The following is an 18,604-nucleotide window of genomic DNA, read 5'->3' as shown; positions in this document are numbered from 1 at the left end:
TTTAGCTTCTTTTATGAGGATAAAAGAAAGCACAAAGAGGTCAGACTTCCAAGGTCATTCAGCCAGCACTTCATGCCAGATTTGAACCCTGTGCATGACTCAATACTTGTCCCTAGTCTCTTATTTCTCTCAATAAATGTTGCTGTGACTTCGATGCTTTGATTTTTCAGTCCTTGTTACAGAACGAGTCACCAGTCATTCCTAGAATTGCCTACAAGGTGAAACAAGATCAAGGCATGTTTAGCATTGTGTTTCTCTCAATCTAATGCCAAAATTTTTTTCTTTTAAATCAACCATAATTTTTATTTAGGTTTTGTCACTTAATATAGTCATTTTCCTTCATGTATCATCCCAGAGTCTTCCTTGCAAGCTTGATTAGTGCACATCATAGCATAGGTCAACAGCTTAGTGTACACCATAGTGTAGGTCAACAGCTTATAGCTGCCATTGCTTGTTTTGTACAGGCTATGAGCTAAAAAGTGGTTGTATTTTTTTTAATGACTTAAAAGGTCAAAGGAAAAGACTGTTATGAGAGTTGTATGGATTCAAATTTCAGTGTCCACAATAGCAACCCTGCTGATTTGAACACCTATGACTCTGTTTCATCCAGTTCTACGTCGACAGATGGTGCAGCCCACAGAACCAGAACACTCATGTCCTGACCCTTTGTGAAAAAAAAAAATCAATGTCTTATTTGAGGTTTCTGTTGCTGTGAAGAGGTACCATAACCATGGCAACTTTTTAAAAATTTTTTAAAAACTTATTTATTCATTTTACATACCAACTACAGTGCTCCCTCCCTCCACTCCTCTCACTGTCTCTCCCACCTCCCCACAAACCATTTCCTATCCATTTCTCAGAAAGGTAAGTTTTTCCATGAGGAGTCAACAAAGCCTGGCACATTAAGTTGAAGCAGGATCAAATCCCTGCCTGCTGCATCAAGGTTGAGCAAAGCATCCACCATGAGGAATGAGCTCCAAAAAGTCAGCTCATACACCAGGGGTAGATCCTGGTCTCACTGCCAGGACCCCTCAAACAGACCAAGCTACACAGCTGGCTCCCATATGAAGAGGTTCTAGTTCGGTCCTTGGCTGTTGGTCTAGAATCTGTGAACTCCCACAAGCTCGGGTCAGTTGTCTCTGTGGATTGCCCCACCATGATTTTGATGCCCCTTGCTCACATAATCCCTCCTCCCTCTCTTCAGCTGGACTCCCAGAGCTCAGCCTGGTGCTAGGCTGTGAATCTCTGCATATGCTTACATCAGTTACTGGATGAAGGTTCTATGATGACAGGGTATTCACCAATCTGAGTACAGGGAAAGGTCAGTTCGGACACCCTCTCCACTACTGCTGAGTCTTAGCTGGAGTCATTCTTATGGATTCCTGGGAATTTTCCTACCACTAGGTTTCTCCCTAATCCTGTAATGACTCCCTGTATCAAGATATCTATGTCATGCTCTCCCACTCCATCCCTCCCCCAACTTGACCATCCTGTTCCTCATGTTCTCATCCCCCATCCCCTCCTCTCTACCCTACTCTCTTGCCTCCAGTTTACCCAGGAGTTCTCTTATAAAGGAAAGCATTTCATTGGGGTGGCTCACTTATAGTTTCAGAGGTTAAGTCCATTATCCTCATGGTGGGACATGGCAGCGTCCAGGCAGACATGGTTCTGGGGAACTGGCTGAGAGTCCTACAACTACAGGCAACAGGAAATGATCTGTGACCCTGGGTGGTATCTTGAGCATTGTAGGAGACCTCAAAGCCTGCTTCCACAGTGACACACTTACTCCATCCAACAGAACCATGCCTACTCCACAAGTCACCCCTCCTCATAGAGCCACTCCCTTTGGGATTATAGAGGCCAATTACATTCAAACTGCCACAGTGAAAAACACAAAAACTGCTAGCTCATAGTATGTAGGATACCACGATGAGGGAGTAACCATTGACTGAGAGTTGTGTCCTGTCAGTAGTTTTAACAAATTTAATGGAATACCTTAGAGAAAACAGGACAGATGCAGAGAGTGAGCCTGTGTATAAATGTAGTTGGAGTGCTAGCTTTTTAATATTCTTATTCTCCAAATCAACCAAAACCTAAGACTATCATCGCCCCTGCCACCCACCACCATGGCAGCTCCCCCACCACCAGAACCAGCGTGTCCTACCCCATGTGGTTAGGACCCAGTTAATCCTCCAGTGAAACTGCATCTTCATTTTATTTTGCTTTTCAGTGCAAAGTATAACCACTTATAGAGCCTTAATATTTAATCAAACAGCAAACACATAATTGAAAGATAATTATGCTGTCTTATTAGCATTTGGACACAGTTTGTGCTAATATTAAAGATTTAAATAAAGAGAATCCAATAAGACCAGCTGGCAGCCAAAGCTTTTATTAATTTTGTTTTCATTAGATGAATGTTTTCTTCCCCTGTGGTTTCCTCTTCATTCCGTATTCAAAACTACTGTCTCAGATGAGATCGAGAATCACAGACCATCAGTGATACCACACCTGTGAATCCTCCATCCAGGCCAGTGTCATAGCAATGGCTTGTGATGCGTGTAGCTTATGTAAGCCAACTGTGCGGCCCTCTAGTTCATCAGCAAGGCCAGGCCTCCCCCGGGCGAATTATCACATAATCCAAAGAGACAAAAACCCTCAGCCCCCGGTCATCTGTGGAAGTGTTTTAGCTCCTGTAGACGCCGAATGAAGACACTGGCTAGCAGCCAAGAAACTGAAAACAAAGGACTCTTAGAGAACTTAACATGATATTCACCTCTGGACGTTTACTTCACTTCAAATACATAAATGATCGACAGGAAAATATTCCTTATTTTAATTTCAAGACGAGTTAGCTCTGAAGGTTGCTTTCTTTTCTCTTTACTTGTAGTTTCACTTTTCCAGTGAACCCAGATGCCCGCCTGTGCATATACACACTTATCAAATCTTCAATCAGCTCTTGTTTCTTTAAGAAAGGGGTTCTTAGGAGCTGAGAATATGCACCTGGAAGCAGAGAAGAGGAGCTTAATAAGTTCGCTAAATTACCCTTAGGTTAGTTATTCTTAAAAGAAAGAACTAATGTTTTTGTTACTCCAAATTCACAATTCTATATATAGTTAGAACATACAAGTAATTTTGTATTTGTAATATTTTCTGTCTTGTAAATTTTACTTATATAGCCTAAGTTAAATAAATTGCTATCATTTATAATATTTGTTAATTAAAATAGTGTGTGATTTTTAAAGTTTAAAGAGTCATTATATCATATTTAATATAGAAACATAAAGCACGCATTTTAAACCTCCAGTCACACAACCTTCCAGAGATAGTGTTATATTCATTCCATGCTTACTCTGTGATATGTTCAACTATTATTTTATTGGGGACGTTTTTATTATAGATATTATTGTAGTGAAGGGTCTTGTGCTTCACCATTGGCTGCACCTCGTGACACTTCCTGACAATCAAGTTACAGATGGATGCTTGCTGAGTATGTGGTTTAGGAACCTTCTTAGAGCAAACCTTTCCTCTCTTCTCTTCTCCCTTCTTCCTTTTCTCTCCTCCTCTCTCCCCTCTCCCCATCACTTTCCATCTCTTCTCTCCCTCTCTACCCCCCCTTTCCAGAACCATAACCCCATCAGAATTTAGAGGCTATATATAACCTGTGTATATAGATTCTATTCAGAGGTTCCATAGAATGTATTAGTCAGTATCCAGCTATCATTAGTTAATGTCTTTCTGGACTAAAAGTAATCTTTGGAATCTTTGCTCATAATATCAACTGTAGCCCTTAGAATTTTTAGAACTCTCATGTCTGGCTTCCTCTGTCCCTGATTATTATTGTTATAAACATAGTATCCCAGTCATTGTCCAACTCGGTCACCTGTTCTTGGGGGTAAAACTTTTCCAGTGTCTCCAAAGTTAGTAAGGGCTTTTCATAGAATCTCAGAACACTCAAACAAACAGAGAACATGGAGAGACTTGGTGATCCATCTAAGTTTTCCATATCCTCCGCTTTCTGATGAAAAGAGTAAGAATACACTAATTTTCTCAAGATTCCATACCTATTTGATGTCACTTGTTTTCATATTTGATGATGGAATATTAACAAATGTGATATACTACAAACAGTATCTCATGGATCACATATTTTAGCAAAAAACATAATTCATAGGAAGAGTTCATAAATGCCTGCAAAGTAAATGATTGTAAAGACATAAGAACAGAACCGTTTTGTATATTACGTATGCAGTAATTTTAGCTATGTCCTTTTGACCTAATGCTATGATTTCCCTGAGAACTAGGGAGACAAACACCTCTTCACCCCCACCTTCATTCCAACTTCATAGCACTCCATCCCCAGGAACAAAAGCAAAATTCACTAGAGGATCCACCATGGTACATCCAGAGCCTTCTTAAACCACTAGAGATTGAATGAGGCTCCTTGAAAGGAAATCACAGTGTTCCTGTAACTATTTAACTTTCGAACATGTATCTCCTTGACCCAAAACCCCATCCATTGATTAGACCAACCAAATGGAAAATCTCATTTCCTGATCTTCAAACAATTGCTTGTGAAAAACATTAAAATAACTTTAATAAAAGGAAATGTTAGTTTCTGCTACTGAGCTATTTCCAGATCAACTTCTCCTAAAGTTTGCAGACCAGCTGAGTCCATCTCAACTCTCCGGTGAAGAGCAGAAGGTGACTCCCAAAGCTGAAGTTTTAGAGGCATAATTTTTTTCATGCTCAGCTGAACACAATAATATTTTCTTCATTTATTCTGTAGACATTTGTTATAATTATGGAAAGTGAAGGCGGGATTTATACACCACAATCAGAGGGCTCCAGAAGAAGAAAACGTACGGCCCTCACTAGCTGATGCTGATGCCTGGGCAGCTTCAGCTCACTGCGGTTTTGAAAAACCGGTAACCAACATTTAAAGATGGTCATCATGTATTCCTACTTCTGTAGATAATATGCTAAGAGAATATTTCATCTGAAAAGTAAAACTAGAAAAAGTTATTGTAACACCTACTTATAAAAATAGGCGTAGATAATTGTCTGGCTTCTCAGCTCAGTGAATCATGAGGGATTTTTAGTTAGTGAGGATGAAACAAACTATGGATTTGATAAGCAGCCTGTAGAGTCTTAGAAGAGGGTAGCTGTGCAACTGTTATTGGTAGATTTTTCTTCAGCTGAACCATTTTAGAGACATATAACAATGCTCACAGTTAAATATTTGCTAGCAAAGCTTAGTTAGGCCTTAATTTACCACTAGTACACAAATAATTCTAGCTATACCTTAACAGCCCTGCTACTAGATTTGGAACCTTACTGAAGGAGGAACAACTGTGTGACTAGGGCCCAGGTGTCTCTCATAACTTATAGGGGCTCACTCCCTCACATTCTAATTTTATAAATTTTGTAATTTCTCCTAGACCTCTAGAGAAGACATATTTGAATTAGGATATGGTTTTCACTGTGGTTAAAAAAAATCCCCCAACTCTCAAGAAGCTACAACCTTTCAAAAATTAAGTACTTAGTAGACGTTAAGGACTTATTAGTGATTCATTCAAGCAGCAACAAGGAATAAATATAGGTAGATTGGTACTTTTGCTTTAGATATCATCAGTTAAGTATCTCTCAAGATGCTCCTTCATTTGCATGAAAGTGATGTTTTGTTTTCAGTTTCAAGGGGGCAAGAATCCCCATGCTATAAATATCTCCCTGCCCCAACACCTACCCACCTCTTACTATTTCCGCGCCAAGGAAGTATCAAGTTACATTCATGTTAGCATTAAATAAAAAATAAGTCTTCATTTGGTGGCAAGTCTTACGTCTTTACATTGCAATTTATACATCGGTGCCCACTTCCTTTTCCTAGTGACTTTTCACAGGAAGTACTAGACTGAAGACACTATGTTGACATAAACAGCTATTCTGTTGTATGAACCCTCTTGACATCCACCCCTTTAAAGCACTGTATGTGAAAATAGCTTCCCTGGGGCACTTCCCTCTCCCTCACACGTCACACCGGATGGCCAGGCCCATGCACCTTGTTTAATCCCTGTTGAGCTTTTCTCTTCTCTCTTTTCCTCTCCAGCCAACTCCCTCCTTCCTAAGCCATGGTTCCTGGAAAGGACACAGTCTACATAGATGTCCCAGAAGAGTTGGGCCAGGTCCCAAAACAGTGCCCCATGCTTCAAGTTCTCAGATGACTTCAGGTAGATCATAAAATCCCAAAAGTCAGAAACAGTGTTGGAAACACGAGGTTTTCGCATTTCCAAGAGGAGCATTGAGGAGGACTCCCAGCACTGAGGATCAGCTTGGCTAAGAGCCAACAGGTCTGTCTGACTGCGGCAGAGCAAAGGAGACACACAGCACATTCCTACAATGAGCAGGGAGCAGGTGAGACTCAGGGGGCAGCGGATCGCTCTTCTGGTCCCAGGATCAGCCATGGTCCTGAAACTGTACACATGAAAACACATTAGTCCAGGCTTATTTTCCACTCCTGAAGAGTGAAGAGTGTGCCCTAGAGACTCTTAGTCCCAGGAGAAGATGCACACCACTAGTGCTAATTAGGAAGAGACTTACCCTTCTTCCAAGTCACAAGCATCATTCTCCCTAGATGATCCATTCCCAGTCCAGGTTGTGCACAACCAAGACAGCTAAGCTGAAAAGAACTCCCAAGACGTGTTCCCTGTGAGACGGTTAAGTGGAACTGTTTCTTCTAGAATGTAGTTTAAAAATATACTACATGAAAATTAAAATTCTACCAAATGACTTTACTTTTTAATATCTTAAACCTCACCTTTTAATACAAAACTACACTACATTTAAGAATTGTATAGCTTTTGTCTTTGTATGTTTCCATGTTCATAGTTCATAGTTTTTAAAAGATGCTAGACTTATAAAACTTTATAATAGGAATAAATCCATAACTGATACCAAACTTGTGGATAAACGTATTTTGAAACTGAAGGCCAAAGTAAAACTGATAAGACACTTTGCAAGCCTAAATGCTATGCAATCCTGATATGACTTTAATAAAGATAATGTTTTCTAATTTCTCTCTGCCTGCAGCAAACCTCAAGAACTTAAAGGGAAATGCTCTGTCTCTCCCTCCACTTTTCTGGCTCTCAGTGTCCATTGTAATAAAGCCATCTGAACAACCACATGGCACCTCTAACTTGTTCTCCTGTTGTCACTTAGACTAGTGCATGAAAGATTACACCCTTGATATTATAGAAATTACAATTTCTCCCAAGTTAAAAGTTTATCTCATTTTTTTCCTACTTTATAAAATGTGTATCACAGTTAAACAATTCAACATAAAGAAATACGAGGACACACACCCTGCTTCCTTCCACATCACATTAGCCAGTAGGCAGGCTCGCTCTTCTCTGCTCAGCAGTAGAATAGATGGAGACACTGTTAAAGAAATATTTCAGAGCTTGTCTTTGAACACGGTCTTCCCTGGTCATGTTTGAAATAGCGGACCACTCAAAAGTTTTAGTTTTATAACATTTTCAGATTAGTTTTACTTGAAAAGATTGTGTTTATTGAACTGAAATATCAAAGTCGCATGCAAAGGTTTTTCTTTGTTCAAGAATTGCAGCTTTGATTACCCCCGTGAAGTTTTTAAGAAAGGAGTGCTGTCCGGGGTGCTGAAGTTGGCATATCCTGGGACTCTGGGATACTCATGCTAATAATCTAGCTGATAGAGACTCTTCAGAAAGGGTCTACGTTTTGGAGCTTCAGAGAAGTGGGCTCCCTAACGCAGGAGTCCCCTTTAGAGCTCCGTTGATAGCCCGGTACTGGCGAGTTTGAGCAGGAATCTGCTCTAGTATGCTTCACCCTCCCACGCAGAGCCTCAGGTTTCAGGGTCTCGCCCCACCCCAAACTCACCTTCTTTTTCCGCGCCTCTGCTGTGGGTCTGTAGGGCGCCGCTCCGCGCTCACCTGCGCTGCCCGCAATCCCTCGAGTGCGCAGAGAGGACACACTCAGGCTGCTCCCTAAGCAGGTGACTGTGCCCAGCTTCTGCGTCCTGGATGCCAACGAGCCTCCTCTTAAGCGGTGGGAGTGTTCCACTACGTCAAAGGATCTGCAAACTGCAATGCCTTTCGCCCCCAAGTCCCGGTCTCAGTCTGAAGAACCCTTCTTGCTCCTCCCCCGCAGAGGTTTGAAGTTCTAAACCAGGGGGTTGACTGCAAGTCCCTCCTTAACCCGGGCCCACGCCCACCTTTTTTGTGTGTATGTGTCCAGGCTCCCAGGACCTACCTAACTGGTGAGTCAGCGTCGCAAAGTTGGGACTCAGTTTGATGCCCATCTGGGAGATAGTGGAGGGCCCAACCCGGCTTCTCATTGTGCCTCGTCTGAGTTTCAAGGGGTGTGAGGGGAGGACTATGTGAGATCTGGGGGTCAGGAGAAGACCCCGAGTGCAAATTCATGCTAGACTATGCATTTCTTCTGCCCCACTGAGGTCCTGAAGTGGATGGATGGGAGGCTATTAACTTCTCATCTTTGATCCAAGCTAGAGAGTCCTTGTTGTTTTTAGTCTGGACTGCTGGGGGCGTCTTTATTTTTTCCCCTCTGATTTCTCTCCAGAATTCCTGCTCTCTAAAAAGATGAAGCAGCTTGAATGGATTTCCTTCTGCTTTGCCTTCAGCCAATCGAGACCTTAGTCCCTAGATGAAGCCCATCACTTCTCAAAGGCTCTGCTGGGCGTTGGCACCCACCTTAACTGAAGCATTTCCAGATAAAGGTTCTCAGGTGAAGGGCCTTCCTTCCCTGTCTTTCCTGGAAGTCCCCTAGCATTCTGAAAACAAAACAAAGCAAAAAACAAAACAAAACAAAAACAAAAACCTCTTGTACTGTTTATTAACTGAAGGCTTTTGTGCCAACTTGACAGTATCTGCGATTACCTAGGGGCCTTCTGGTGAGGCAGCCTCAGAAAACCAACCTCCTACATTGGTAACACTAGGAAAGACTCGGAAGAAGTTCAGGGAGCTCTGAGTTTTTCCTTCTTCTCTCAGTTGGACTGAGTTTGCTTCACTTTCTGTCTTTAAACTGGGCAGATAAGGCCTGCTTCTGTTTGCCCCCAAGTGGGTGTGGGGATGAGATCGTTGTCTTGTTTTCTGGATTTCAAGGAACCCACTGCCTTTTAGACATCCTTACCAAAAAATGCTTTGATAGACTGAAGAGAGAAAACAAGCAAAAAACAGATTCAAGTTAACACCAAGTTGAGTACTAAATAATTGGAGGTTTGGAATTATCAATGGCTTAGAGAAAACAATTTGAAGAGCAGGTTTGGGAAAGTATGGAGAGGGGTTTTGCTCATATTAAGGATGAGATGAGTGACATCCAATGGAGATCCTATGTAGACAGAGATTTGGCAACTACAGAAAAACATGTGAGATGGCTAAGAAGGATGGATTTTGAATTTCATCAAATAGAGTCAATTGTGTAAACCATCAATATTATGGAAAGTGGGTGAAAACCCTTGGGTAATGTCAAAGGTTAAGTAACTGAGGACCAAGGAGCTTAGAAGAAAGGACGATGTGTGGAACACGTCAGAGCTGATGAAAGATCTTCACCAGGTAGGAAGAAGTCAATTGAATCCCACAGAATCAGTAAAGGATTCCAACAGAATGAAGGGAAAAAAAGTTTCCATTGGATCTAAGCAATCAGAAGGTCAGTGATGAGAATAGTAAGAGTGAGTTAATCTCAGTGTTAGTGGAGTTGTGGTTGGCAAAGACAGGAATGGAAAGTTAGAAAATGATGACAGTACCTGAGCCTTTCCCTATAGAATTTTGATAAACACAGAGAGAATGAGGGAATAGAGATTAGGGGTTGGGTCTTGGCCATATTGACAGCTGAGGTAGAGAACCCAATAGAGAAGAAGGGTTGGGCATCAGGAAAGGGTAGCTCAAAATGTCAGAAGTGAGAAGCAGAAGCAAGAAGAGGAGCCGACACCTACGAGTAAAGGCAGATAGACAGCTCACTTTCTGAAGCAGGAAAGGAAGGGTGCCTATGGACAGGGGTGTCATGGGTAATGTGAGGGACAGGGAAGAAGCAGCTGAGGAGGATAATAACTGACAGTCTCAGTTTTCCTACCGAAGGTCACAAGTAAAGGGGCAAGCGTTAGGTGGATTCTAGATAGAGTAGAAGAGTTTTGGAGTAACCATTGTAGGTAAGAACGGAAAGGAGTGGGAGAGAAGACACAGATTAAAAATCAAAGTAAAGACTCAGATAACGTATGAAGCCATGAATTTAAAGCGTGCTACATTGTATGCCTGAATAGTTTTTATGAGGAAGAATAACATAATTATGGCAATTATTCTCTGGATCCCAATTGCCTGGGTTTGATCTGTGTGTCTTTCGCTTGTCATAGCTCACTGATTCTCAGAAAAACTTTTTGTGCCCTTAACATGCCTGCGATCAGAATGTGTCTGTCAACTGACAGCCTCTGGCAGTTAGATTTGCAGCATTTTCTTTCACTTCAAAAAATAACAAGGTGTCTATAATTGATGGTATCTTTGAATGTCTTAAGAAATGTGATTAACCCCTATGAGACCATCTCTTACTTACAAAACGGACAAAGTCTCCTTCATGGTTTCCCAAAGATAGAATGAATTCATAACAGAAAACAGTTGGAAAAATGTTACATGTGTTTAAACATGACAAATATTAGAGTTTCTCTTGTTCTCCTAAGGTGTTCAAATGACTAGAACAAAAAAGAATGGTCATTATGCCAAGAGACGAGTCTGAAAATTGCAGGTAAGACACTGGTGAATAACAATGACCCAAGGTCTCAGGGGTGGAGGAAGGGCATAAAAAATAGGCAGTTTAAAGAGGAAAAAAATGTGTGGAAATGAAGAAATCTGGGGGTTTTACTGAAGTGAGGCAAGAGGGTATCAAAAAAGCAGAGATGTTGGCAAGGAGGGAGTTTGTGGTCAGGAACAGAGAGATTAGGGACTCCAGTTGAAAGATGCAATGACCATTCTGACTTTACTGAAATGAAGGCCCAAGAAGTGAAGGGAAAGGCTGTCACTGTTGCATTCCACTTGCATGTCAGTGTGAAGACCCTTGAAAGCCAACACACTAAGGGTATGAGACATTGCACTCCCAACCGGCTGGCCCCAAGCAGCTATTGCTAATGGAAGTAAAGATTCTCGAAAGTAAAAATTTTAAGACCTAATGGTGACTTCTCAGATACTTTTTTTCTTCTCAATATTATTACTTCACACTAAAACTTTTGAGTCTCAGTGAAACTTTTGCTCTAAAAATAGAATCCCTAATTAAACATTTCTCATAAATATAACTAAACAATTTGTACTTAAGAAAAATCAAGCAATTGTTTGAATGTTTTTATTTAGACAAATATCCTATCAATCACTTACTCTATTATGATAAATACTTTTTGACTGTGTGGTTCTTTGTTTTTGTTTGTTTGTTTTGTTTTTAGAAATAGGGTTTCTCGGTGTAGTCTTGGTAGTCCTGGAACTCACTCTGCAGACCAGACTGGCCTCGAACTCAGAGATCTGACTACCTCTGACTTCCAAGTACTGGGATTAAAGGTATAAGCCACCACCACCCAGTTTATAATCAATATTTTTTATTTCCCAATTTATCAAAATTTGGAGAAATTTTTTTTGGATGGGAAAGTATAAGACTCTTTAATTCCAAACATGTCTTTCATCATCATAATTGCAAGATAAAAATGGTATCCCAATTCATGTAGTTAGATGGGGGAAACTATCACCAAACCATGTGAGTAAACACATTATCTTCCATTGAACACATGAGTTGTCATTTCATGATATCTCATCACAGTAAATATGGTTTCATGTTTACATACTAGAATCTCTGTGTGCACACTTAGTTGGCTCTTACTGTCACAAAATATCATTTTCTATATGTGGCCCCACGTCATCCCAAGGAAAACATCATTTTGATCTTCCTTCTTTCCTCTCTTGAGTTACAGTTTCTCTGGGGTTATTTACCTGGTAAATGTTAGGGTAAGGCTCTGCCTCACTTACCTTTATTCCCTATGGTTTGCTGTCCTAACTAAGTGATGTGCACGCACAGACACATGTCCTACCACTCTCTCCTCTTCTTACGGTCTCTATCCTTATGTCCTTGTTTGTTCCCCAGTGCCAACCAGGAGGGGAACACAAAGTGGGTCATCTGAGTTCATCACCACAACACTACTGTGGATTGTTAGGAATATTGAAGATGGGCTAGAGAGATGGGTCTTCATTTAAAAACGCTGGGTGCTCTTCCAGAAGACTTAGGTTCAATTCCTAGCACCCTCATGGAGGTTCATGGTCTGTAACTCCAGTTCTGGGAGTTATGATGCCCTCTTCTGGCTTCCATGGGTATCACACATGCATGTGATACATAATATATACACACAGGCAAAATATTCATACACATATATTTTAAGAAAGAAATATTGAAGAAATAAAGGGTCATATGAAATCCTTTGCACTTAGGTGAATGACTGGTTTGTCCAGCTCCCGACACCCAGGGTTGTTTGAATTTTATGAAGCTGCAGCATAGAGCTGAAGAATGAATAGTTGGGAGGCAAATTGCAATTAGCTGAATGTGCCCCATGGGTAGATTTTCTGATTTTTGCCACTTGAAGCAATTTTCAAAGACATTAAAAGAGACTTCCGATTAATTTTAATGAAATTCAAGAGCAGTTATGTGGACAGTTTGCATCTTCAGCAGTGCGTTAAATTTGCAAATGACGGGGCAGCCTCTAAGAATGGGATGCTTCTTTAACACTTGGGATCAGATAGTAAAAATAAAAAATTATTTCTCTCTCATTATCTTGTGCTTCTCCATCATTTGAAAATAGCAACAAACAGGAACAATTTCCTGGAAGGCCCATTGGGTTAAGTGGATGAGTCAGGACCTTAAGTGCCGTTCAATCCACAAGGACAAGGTGCAGCGCAGTTGACAGTGGACATAGACTCCAAAAGGTGTGAAAGAAGAGTTACCCAGGAAGACAGGAATGGTTCATCATGACCTCCTGACTGACCAGGTAAAGATGCCTCAGTAGTTCATGAAGCTCTGATGCCACAAAGGGGGGCAATGGGTGCTTTAGGGATTTCTTTTCTGTGTACTTCCAAGAGAACTTAAAGTTTTTGTTCATTCTTTCCAGAAGCTCACAAAAGCCATTGGACACTCTGGTAGCTTTGGTCCAGCCATGATTTTACCTATTACAATGAGTTCCGCAATTCAAGAGTAGCTATTGCAGGTATTGACTTTTGAATTGGTCCTGTCGTTTGTCCTCCTCATTTTCAAAAAAGATAAGAATTTAAGTGCTTTCATGGTTTAGACAAGGTCTCACTATTTAGCTCTGGATGGTCCGGAACTCTACGTGTAGAAGCTGTTGACCTTGAACTCAAAAAGATCTATCTGTCTCTGCTTCCCAAATGCTGTGATTTAAGGTTTGTACCTCCATATCTATCCCTTAAGTGGTTTTTCTTTTTTGGAATTTTGGTTTACATAACAGGACAACATGACAAGGCTTCATCAACAATATGATTCTTCTTCCCAAGAGTAATTTAATATAAAACATAATATAAAATCTCTACTTCCACACCATGTAGCATTCACAGCCTCAAAAATGTCAGGGGCCAAGAATAATCAAAAGCACCTGTGAATGGACAAATGAGGACACATCTATGCAATGCTGTAGGAGACATATTAGGCCTCAGCAGAGCTCCCAGGCTGAGGATCTCTTCCTTAATTAACTCCTGTGTCTAAGGAACTTAGTTCTGCTCTGCTCAAGATTCCATGCAGTTTTATTCTACCTGTTCTAGCTATGCAAGTATGTCTGCCACCCCAACCCCACCTTCCCATTCCTTCCAGAATGTGAAGGCCTTTGAATGGGGATCCCATCTATTTGCTGTTTGATATACACACGCTCATAAGTATACACGTTTGTATACATGCATATGTTGGGGGGAGTGTGCTGAATGTGAATGCGTATGTGTTTCTACATGTACACACACATGTGGAGTCCATGTCCAGTATTTCCGTTAATCACTCTCTACCTTATTTTTTGAGACAATATCTCTCATTGATTCTGCAGCTCACTGATTCAGCTAAACTGGCTTTCCAGCAAGCTTGGGTGATCCACCTATGTCTACCTCTCCTGCACTGAGAATATGGGTAGGTACCTCCATACCAGCTTCCTATGTGGATGTTGGGTTTGAACTAAGGTTCTCATGCTTAGATGGTAGGTACTTTACCAATTGAACCTTCCTCTCTCAGCACAGATAATTTTTTAAATGATGGTGATTGAATTCAGTTATGCAAGTAGCCACGTTTTGAAACTGAGCCTGGATTAGAAAGAGTAGTTGGTTAGTTTTGATGAATTTTTTTTCATGTGTCTTGACAAAGGAATCAGAGCACCAGTCACTTTTGTTTTGGTTTGTTTTTTTTCTTCACTCAATACTCTATTTTAATTATTCTTTTTCTGAATGGGGATATTTCTTTGGTGTGGTTACAAGCATATGTTCTGAAATGGAGCAGAACTGAAATATCGTACTGCTAAAAGTAGATGGTAGATATGAACACACAAAATTATTTTCCCCATGCTAAACATTTTAAATCCAATAGCAAGATTTTAACGTTGCCACTGAAACACAAGAAATATTCTATATCTAATTTAAGATAATTTTTGTAACAGACTGTGTGAGCCAATAAGTCGGTCTTTCTTTCTCTCTCCTTTCCTTTCTTTCTTTCTTTTTTTTTTAATCTGTCTTTTTTCATTTTACATACCAATCCCAATTCCCATTCTCTCCCCTACTCCTGTTCCCCTCCCCACCTCCTCAGAGAGGGTATGGCTTCAGTTTCCTGTGGAGAGTCAACAAAGTCTAGCAAATTACTTTGAGGCAGGACCAAGACCACGAATGTCTTAAATCATGGAAAATCTGAATATGACAAAAGAGAAAGACTTTGCTTCTTTTACTAAGCCCAGAAGCAGGTGACTACAGCTGTCTGTCCGCTGGCCCTGACTGCAGCTGTCCGTCCGCTGGCCCAAGGACGCCAGGCTCTGCACTTCTGTGACTCTCCTGACTTTCCTATCCCACTTAAAGCAACGGAGTAAAAGCATTTTTGTAACTTCATCAATGGACTTAGGCTTCCAATCGTGTGCTACAACTATATCTCCAGCCATTTATAAACATAAGCGTGTCGGGGGGGAAACAAGCTCCAGGTGGGAGGGGTAAGCACAGTGTTGAGGGACTGGGGATGACTGCTCTCAATCTACACGGTTAACCTCAGAAGACAGTGGGCAGCCAGCAAGCTCAAGCTTAAGTCGGTTAGGACAATTCTTCTGTTACTTGGCCACTTCTTAGATCACAATTTCCCTGATCCTAAAGATGAAACTTCTTATTCTTGAAATCCTCCTGCCTTGACCCCATGAGTTTCAGGATGACAGGCACAGGCCACCATTTAAATTTCAAGTAAAAATAAGTAAATAAAGAGGAGGAGGAAAAAGGTAATACCATTACAGGAGGAGGAGAAAGGTAACAATACCATTACAGGAGGAGGAGAAAGGTAATAATACCATTACAGGAGGTAATACCTTTACAGAAGGTCCTTAGATCATGACCTTTATTCCCCACATAAAAAAAGTCATGAAAAACTCACTCATTAGGAAATAGAATGTGTTATTCAGGACAGCCTCCATTAGAATATATAACCATCTGACTAGTTTTAATAAAACAGGGTTGGGGACAGAAAAGTATCACATAGTGCCCTGAGCCCCACCCTCTTAAGATAACAGTGGTCACTATACATTCCCTGTAGTCATCTAAGCCACGGCTGCCTCCTGGAGTGGTTAGGACAGTGAGCAACATGGTCCTCATGCCTTTGTAAGTAAGAGACTATTGACATGACTCAGTACCCACTCACTCACTGCTTCCAAACGTGTCCTCTGCTGAGCGTCAACAAAGGGCATCAAGATAAGTCTTAAATTATTGCTGAATCCACAAGCTAGTGGAGAACTCAGTTAAAAAAAAAACAACAAAGAACAAGGCCATAAAATGCAGTGACACATACCCATACCAAAATAATTTGTTCAATATTTTCTCTGCATGCGTAGAGACGATGCATAGACATAAGAGGATGCATCAATAGTGGAGAGAGGCAGAGTCTTTGTTCTTGTGGACAAAGCTAGCTTTACTTAAGTAAACAATCAATAAGAACATGTAAAAGGGGAAGAAAAAGAAATGAAGGCAGTAAAATCATGGCCAGCATTATGATGGAGATCAAGGAGGAAAATGTAGCTGTGAAAGCAAAACCAACTTTAGTCTTTCCAACTTTTTTAGATCTTCAAGCTTTGAAACTGCATCAAGATTCATTTGAACACAATCATCGGCCCTTGTTCTCAGCAAATTGAATGTGTCAGCTAGGTTTCCAGTGTCGTTAGACATACGTATCTGAAACCACATAAATGTAGCCTATGTATGTAGTGAGCATGGGCCTCTTTAATATCTGCTTCTTTGCAGCCAAGCCCCTGCCCCTCCACACAAACATTCATGAAAAGCTGTTGGAGCTTACATTATACAGTCATTGCACAGCTGACGGACCAATGCACTAATCCACACGGAATAACCCGTTTTGCAGAGCTACAGGATCACTTGTTTTTTGAAAAAGTTACTGTGATATCTGCAAAATCCTTGTGAGGCCAAGATTCTCCCTTCAAAATGGGATTCATTCCCAAAACAGCTCAGCAGTGTAATTTCTCCTGCAACAGCAGCGGAAAGGCCTTTCCATTCCCCCACACCAGGAGGCCTTAAAGTGATAACACTCACCCTTTGTTCTAACAGTCAAATTTACATAGAGTCAATCCCACAAAATTACCTGCTAACAGGCCACATAGAAATTTCTAAAGAAGGCAGGCACTGAGCAGGAAGGTAGAGTGCCCCACCCTTTCCAGACAGACAGGTCTGGGTGTGGGTGGAGTCCAGGTTCAGGGTTGTTCTGTAACTTTACCTAACCTGGAATGTCAGGTATTTATTTCCCCTTTGCTGGCTCTTTCCAGGGCGGTGTCACCTGTTCCTGAGCACCCGCTTAGCCAGGTTTTCCTGCCCCTTTTGTGATTCTGATGTGCATATTATCATTGTCTTTGTCTATAGAATTTTCTGACTGTGTCTGTAAAAGCTGGAAACCTTCTGACGATCTGCTTCTCCTCACTGCTTCTTCGTGCAAAGGAATAGAGAATAGTGGTAATGTGCCCGGGTTGATTTATTCCGTTTACCCTCAGATCCAGATAGCCAGTTTTCACCTGCCATAGCGAATCTTTCTAGTGAGAGATTTAATGGGCTTAACCCCAAAACTCAACTACACATCATGTGACCCACCTTACCTGAAGCCAGCCGCTTCTAAGAAAGAGTCCATTTCTCCTCTTAGGCTCTTGCTCTTCCTACATCTGCACTTCGCATGTCTCTCAGTTTCTCTGCATTGACAGAAGCAACCCGAGGAGGAAAGGGATTATTTTGGTTTACAGTTGAAGGTTACAGTCTCTCGTGGTGGGGATCTCACAGCAGAAGGACCTTGACAGAGTTGGTCACAATTTATCCATGATTAGGAGCCCAAAGCAATGGCAAACACATGCTAGTTGTCAGCTTGCCTAACCCAAATTACACAGCCCAGCATTCCCTGCTCAGAGTGAGTGGGACAATTAGCCTACAACTAACGTGGATCTTTTCATGTTAAAATAACCCCCTACAGGTATGCCCAAAGACCATTTCCCATAAGATTCTAGGTTCTGTTAAGTTGACACTAACCATCATGATAGCCTAAATTAAATTACTTACTCAAATTTATACATGATAAGTATAATACGATAGATAAATAATACATTTATAAAATACTAGTTCTTCCAGTCCACAAGGAGGTCTCATATTCAAACTTGGATTCATGACTGGCATAATATAGCTTCATTCACCCATGGCTTTGATTAAACAGCAATGCAAAAGGCTTCTAGACAAAGAGTTGTTACATCAGCCAACATGACAATTAAATGTAAATGAAAATTTACTGTTTCCTACATCGGAAGTGTGTGAGGTTTTGCTGTTCTTGGTTTTGGTTTTTTGATTTTTATAGTTTGCAAACATGATCCAATGTTTTGAGAAAAAAATTGATTCCCTCTGGGAACACTAGTTTTATTACCAGCAAGGAGAAAAAAAATGGTTTTAGTATGTTTCTTATGTTTCTGATTTGATATCTATTCCTCATTAGCTGACTGCCACGTGAAGAGTGTAGAATGTTCTACTCTTTCATAGACCACTGCATTGATAGACTTCAGGATCAGAAAGACGCCAGGCAAACACCCGTCAAGACACAATCATGTTAGACATTTTATCAAATGCCCAGAAGGTTTAGGTAGGCTAATGGATGGGGAAAAAAATGTAGAATTTCTTCCTCAACTTTCCCAATTGAAAGATCTTATACCTGAAACTCTAGGAGAGCCAATCAGAGGAGTAGAAATAAAGTTAAAGGCATGCCTATCTGCTAGGAGACCCAAGCCCACTTGGCCTGGCTACCTTAAATTAAATTAAATTTTTATCTACTT

The 18,604-nt window shown here is 41.0% G+C and overlaps 1 protein-coding gene across 1 annotated transcript; it reads right to left on the bottom strand.

The window, feature by feature from the left end:
- Window positions 1-2,786: 2,786 nt before the first annotated feature.
- Fam237a (family with sequence similarity 237 member A) lies at window positions 2,787-6,461 on the bottom strand. Its single transcript, XM_048459347.3, has 2 exons — window positions 6,059-6,461; window positions 2,787-3,003 (listed from the first exon to the last, which is right to left on the bottom strand). Exons 1-2 carry the CDS (start codon window positions 6,459-6,461, stop codon window positions 2,852-2,854), a joined length of 555 nt encoding a protein of 184 aa, XP_048315304.1. The 3' UTR covers window positions 2,787-2,851.
- Window positions 6,462-18,604: the final 12,143 nt, after the last annotated feature.

Source organism: Myodes glareolus, chromosome 1, assembly GCF_982192425.1.
Source record: "Myodes glareolus chromosome 1, mMyoGla1.1, whole genome shotgun sequence".
Classification (NCBI taxonomy): Eukaryota; Metazoa; Chordata; class Mammalia; order Rodentia; family Cricetidae; genus Myodes; species Myodes glareolus.
This window is presented reverse-complemented; position numbering and strand designations above follow the sequence as displayed.